Genomic DNA, 5,732 nt, shown 5'->3' with positions numbered 1-5,732 from the left:
GCCTGCGTGCCACAACTACTGAGCCTGCGTGCCACAACTACTGAGGCTGCGTGCCACAACTACTGAAGCCCACACACTTAGAGCCCACGCTCCGCAAAAAGAGACGCCACCGCAATGAGAAGCCCGCGCACCGCAACGAAGAGTAGCCCCCACTCGACGCGACTAAAGCAAGCCCGCACACAGCAACGAAGACCCAACGCAGCCAAAAATAAATTATTTATTTATCTATTTATTTAAAAAAAAAAAAAAGAATTTCTCTGATCTCGGCAGGCAACCTTTTTTTTTTTTTTTAAATCCCACATTCCTAATTTATCCCCCACCCCCAACTCATTTCCCCTTTGGTAAGGCTGTTTTCTATATCTGTGCTGGCAACTTTTATTTGTAGAACATGATCTAGATTTCCACGTTCAGGGGGGAATTTCTTGGCTTGGGTCCCCCTTTTTCCACTTAAACCTATTCATCCAAACTCATCACTCTGTACACACAAGACTCTTATTTCCTCCACCACGTATTTACAACCATAGCCCTGGGGATGGACTCAAGAGGGAAACCATAGCCTGGCCAAGTTAAGCCTTCTTGGTCCTTTCCTGATTACCTGATAGCTAACGTGATTTTTAAAAGACTGAAAAGAAGCTCAGCTCACCTGAGGCCAAGTGGTTTGGAGCATGGCTGATGTTCCCTGGCTCCGTGCACTGTCTTCTGGGTTTGCAAGAGCAAGAACCTTAAAAGCTAAGAGAAAAAGAGCCATGAGTGCAACAGTCCCTGTGCTACGTCACCCACAGCCGCCTACAGTCCTCCGTCTTTTCCTTTCGAGCACTGGCAGGAGACTCTATCAGCCCCGCTCTGGCTGATCGCCCCAAACTCCTCATGAATTGCACTGCCTGGTCCTGGGGACAATCCACCACCTGCCTGCTCTGCCCAAGAGCGTTCCGGGGCCCGTTCACATTGAGCGGACCTAGGGATCCAAGACGAATCCTGTCCCTACAGTGCTGGGTCTGAACAAACAAAAACCTAAAAAAGCGCTTAGAAGGACCATGACACTGACCCCAAAAAGGGTGCCTTTGGAGAAGGGAGACAGGGGTGGCTGGATCTGGACTGAGCTAAAATACTCAAGTGTTCCAGTGGGTGATGATGATAGGAGACCCCAACGGGTTCTCCACCCAAGGAAGCAGGAGACCCCAAACATCAGAAACTTCGGTACCGGGCACGGGAGGCAGTTGGGCCAACTTCTTTAGGGCAAAAAAGAGGATCACGCCTCGGTGGGCAAGGGACTGGACCAGGGCTCTAGGAGGCCCCGCAGCCACCTCGGTGGCTTCTGCGAGGCCCAGACACCCGAGCACCGGGTCAGAGAGGCGAGTTCAGGGGCGGGGTGCTAACGAATCGCTAAGGAAAGCGAGGAAGCTGGCGCCGGACGAGACTAGCACGAAGAACTCGCCTGAAACGAGCCTGCTCCCCTCAGAACCCCAAGAGGTGAGTCTCCGAAAGCCGACACGGAACCGATAACCGGCGTCGACCGCCCCTCTAGGCCGCCCGGAGGCGGCCCATCTCGGTGGTCCCCGGGGCGCGGCCTCACGTGATCCGTGGGGCGGGGATTAGGGCGGGCTCTTGCCCGTGACGTCATTTGCGGGCGCCGCACCGCCGTGCTAGCGACGGGTGCCTCAGCCCCTGTACTTCAACCGCTGAGCCGACTGAGGGCGGGCCGTGAGGGCGCTGATGCCACCTTGTTCTACTCAGATCTCGGCCTCTAGACCTAGGTGGGGCCCCAGTTAACCGACTGCCCCATCAGCTGTCGCCGCCTTTATTCCCTGGGTCACCTGGAGCCTGGGCTGTGCAGGTGTGGAGAGAATGGCTTCTGTTGTGTCATCTCCTAGAGGCCCATGCCAGGCATTGTGCTTGGGTCCTAGGCTGGGCAGCCCTTAGGAGAACCATGGTTCCCATCTACCTTTTTAAAGCCCTCTCCCTTCCTAGGACCTAGGCGTGTGTGGGACCTTTTAGGGCAGATTCATTTAACAACCAAAATAACAGTGACTAACGTTGCCAGGCATCCTGTACATACAAGTCCTATATTAAATGATTTTGTCCTGTATTGACTTTGGCAGGACGCCCTAAATGTCCTGTGTTTAGCTTTTTTCAATAGAGTACAAAAATTCTGTAGTTTACAGCTATTCCGGCTAGTTAACTGGAAAGTAACTTAAATTTCAACACTGGCTGAAAAAAACAATCATACCTCCACAAATGAAGATCTGGATAATCCCTTAGTCTCTCCAGCAGGTTTGGCTGAGGAAAGGAAAGGGCGGGGGGCGGGGGGCGGCTGAGAATTGAAACATTAAAAGGACTGTTTTTCAGATTCAAGAAAGGAAAAGACTGTTCTTTGACCAAAGTTCGAAGCCAAGAACGAGTAATTGCCCTAAAGAACAAGTAAATGCCGTTAATTTACATAACTTCGGGTCAACACACATGCTCTGAAAATCAGCCAATGACAGTGACAGTCTCACTTTGGTGACCCCTGCAACTATGCTTCTGAGAGTTATCATATCAATGGCAGCCCCAATCTTCAGAACATGAGCCAATCAGTGACAAATGCCCTTGAAAGCTAGCCGATCAATGACAGTCCTACCCACTGGACAACAGCTAATTAACAAATGCATCACTACAGTGATGATGCTTCTGAAAATCAGTGGGTCAACAGCAGCCTTACTTCAGTGACCACTTCTTGCCAGTGTGGTTGCCAACATGAACAGACTTTTTCTTAGACCACTGATAGGTCTACTGAACACAGTTCCATATATATGGTTCCTACTCACCAAGCACTTCAGAGCTAAAAGGGGAAATTGGCCTCCCACTGCTAGAAGACAGAATGACCCTAGATATCTGTATATATGACTCTATCCCAGGAGTTACTTACTATACAGTAAAAATTACAAGATATTGCTGAAATTAATAGAAATCTAAATAAACTGATTTACCATATTCACGAATCAAAAGAGTCTATATAATTAAGATGTCAATTTTACCAAAACTGATCTATAGATTCAATACAATCTCAATCAAAACCCCAGGATATATTTTATAGAAATTGACAAACTGATTCTAACATTCATATGGAAATGCAAAGGACCTGGAAATGCCAAAACAACAAAAAACAAAGTAGGAGGACTAACAATATATGACTTGGATACTTAAAAAAACTATAGTAATTAATGCAGTGTGTTAATGGCATCAAGATGGACAAACAGATCAACAAACAGGAACAAAACAGAATCTAGAACTAGACCCACACATATATGGACAGTGGTGCTACAGCAAGTTACCCATTTGAAAAGGAAGGGAACATGAGAGAGAGGGAGGAAGGAACTTGGATCCATACCTCATGCCCTATACAAAGTTTAATTCAAAATAGATGACAGAACTAAATGTAAAATCTAAAACTATAAAACTCCTAGAAGGGGGGCTTCCCTGGTGGCGCAGTGGTTGAGAGTCCATCTGCCGATGCAGGAGACACGGGTTCGTGCCCCGGTCCGGGAAGATCCCACATGCCGCAGAGCAGCTGGGCCCGTGAGCCATGGCCGCTGAGCCTGCGCGTCCAGAGCCTGTGCTCCGCAACGGGAGAGGCCACAACAATGAGAGGCCCGCGTACCACAAAAAAAAAAAAAAAAGAAATGCCACTAAAAGCACAGTCCATAAGGGAACAAACTGATAAATTAGACCTCATCAATATTAAAAGCTTCTGCTCTTCAAAAGATATTGTTAAGAGAATGAAAAGACAGACCACAGGCTGGGAGAAAATGTTTGGAAATCACATATACGAAAAAGGACCCGTATCTATAATATATAAAAACATCTCAAAGATCAATAAAAAGAAAAGCCAGTAAAAACATAGGCAAAAGATATAAACAGAGACTTTACCAAAGAAGACATAATGGAAGGCAAGTAAGCACATGAAAACATGCTCAACATCAATAGTCATTAGGGAAAGCAAATTAAAACCTTAATGAGATAGCATTACACACTTATTATAATAGCTAAAATTTAAAATGCTAACAATATCAAGTGTAGGCAAAGATGTATTAGAAATGAAACTCTCACACAATGCTGGTAGGAAGGTAAAGTGGCACAACTTCTTGGTAGAACAATCTGAAGATACTTAAAAAGTTAAATATACACATACCTTATGACTCAGCCTTTCCACTTCTGGTGTTTACCTAAGAGAAATAAAAGTGTACATCCTTACAAAGACTTGAACACAAATGTTCACAGCAGCTTTATTTGTAATAGCCAAAAACTGGAAATAACCCAAACGCCCATCAAGAGGTGAATGGACAAATAGATGGTGGTATATCAATAGTAGAATACTACTCAGTAATAGAAAGGAATGAACCACTGATATTATGCAACATGGATGAATCTCAAAATAATTATACTGAGTGGAGTTTCCTTAAGGTCTAGTGGTTAGGATTTGGAAAAAAAAAAAAAAAAAAAATTATGCTGAGAAAGACACCAGACCAAAAAGAGGAATACATACAAGGTGTTAACATTTGTATAAAATCCTAGAAAAGGAAAGCTAATCCAAAGTGACAGAAGGAATTCCCTGGATGTCTGGTGGTTAGGACTCCACGCTTTCACTGCCAAGGGCCCAAGTTCAATCCCTGGTCATGGAACTAAGATCCCACAAGCTGCAAGGCGCAGCCAAAACAAAAAACAAAAACAAAAAAACCCCACAGTGACAGAAAGCAGATCAGTGGTTGCTTGGGGAGAGCCAAGAGGGAGGGATTACAAAGGGGCATAAGCGAAGTTTTGGGTGTTATGGCTATGTTTATTATCTTGATCGTGGTGATTGTTTCACTGGTATGTACATGATAAGTCAAAACTTATCAACGACATTATGATAATAAATAACACTTTTGTTTATTATGCTCCGCTGTTCTAACCACTTCGATGTGTATTAATGCAGTTAATCCTCAGCACAGTCCTGTGAGGTAGACGGTCATCCCTATTTTACAGATAAGGAAATTAGTGCAGTTTCCGTAACTTAACCAAGGTCACACGCCTGGGTTCATACCAAAGTTGGCCTGGCTCCGAATGATTAACCACTACCCTCTGCTGCCTGCAGTGGGCAAAGTCAAGCTGTCTGCATGAGTCGATGCTACAACAGAACATATTTGCTTCTCTTGTAAGCACAGGTAACAGAAAATAATGGTGGCTTCTTCCAGATCATAAAAACTAACTAGATGAAACTGCAAGGGAATGTTTGCTGATGGGAGGTCACTTGGAACAGTAATGAGATGGACAAATTTAAGACAAATAGGGCCTTGCATCTGATTCAAAGGGTACAAACACCCCATTTTTGCAAAGGCATAGACTGCAATTGAGTAGCGAAGAGTCACTGCAGAGTCAGAAGCAGTGAGGGTGGGCACTGTACCCAAGGTAGGTCTCTGGAAGTCTGCACCCTATTAGGACTGTCCTTCCAAGATGCAGATGGCTCCACACAGACAGGGCCCCTCTGTTTTTGTGTTTAAGAGACTTCCAAGGGCTTCCCTGGTGGCGCAGTGGTTGAGAGTCCGCCTGCCGATGCAGGAGACACGGGTTCGTGCCCCGGTCCGGGAGGATCCCACATGCTGCGGAGCGGCTGGGCCCGTGAGCCATGGCCACTGAGCCTGCGCGTCCGGAGCCTGTGCTCCGCAACGGGAGAGGCCACAAACAGTGAGAGGCCCGCGTACCGCAAAAAAAAAAAA

General features: G+C 46.1%; 1 protein-coding gene across 12 annotated transcripts in view; it reads right to left on the bottom strand.

Annotated features, from left to right (window-relative positions):
* The window catches only part of ZNF621 (zinc finger protein 621), a 115,202-nt gene extending 113,634 nt beyond the window's left edge, over positions 1–1,568 (bottom strand). For 8 of the 12 annotated variants that reach the window (XR_003676788.1, XR_003676789.1, XR_003676791.1 and 5 more), the window contains exon 1: positions 644–1,034. Coding sequence is in view for 7 of the 12 variants with exons in the window: in XM_024117039.3 (XP_023972807.1) it covers positions 644–748 (105 nt within the window). In the remaining 5 variants the exon portion in view is untranslated. The other 4 variants (XM_028478720.2, XM_055079385.1, XM_028478721.2 and 1 more) reach the window with 3 other exon arrangements.
* Between the last annotated feature and the right edge of the window lie 4,164 nt (positions 1,569–5,732).

The sequence above is a fragment of the Physeter macrocephalus genome, chromosome 18, assembly GCF_002837175.3.
Source record: "Physeter macrocephalus isolate SW-GA chromosome 18, ASM283717v5, whole genome shotgun sequence".
Taxonomy (NCBI): Eukaryota; Metazoa; Chordata; class Mammalia; order Artiodactyla; family Physeteridae; genus Physeter; species Physeter macrocephalus.
The sequence above is the reverse complement of the archived record's forward strand: the minus strand, read 5'-3'. Positions and strand labels throughout refer to the sequence as shown.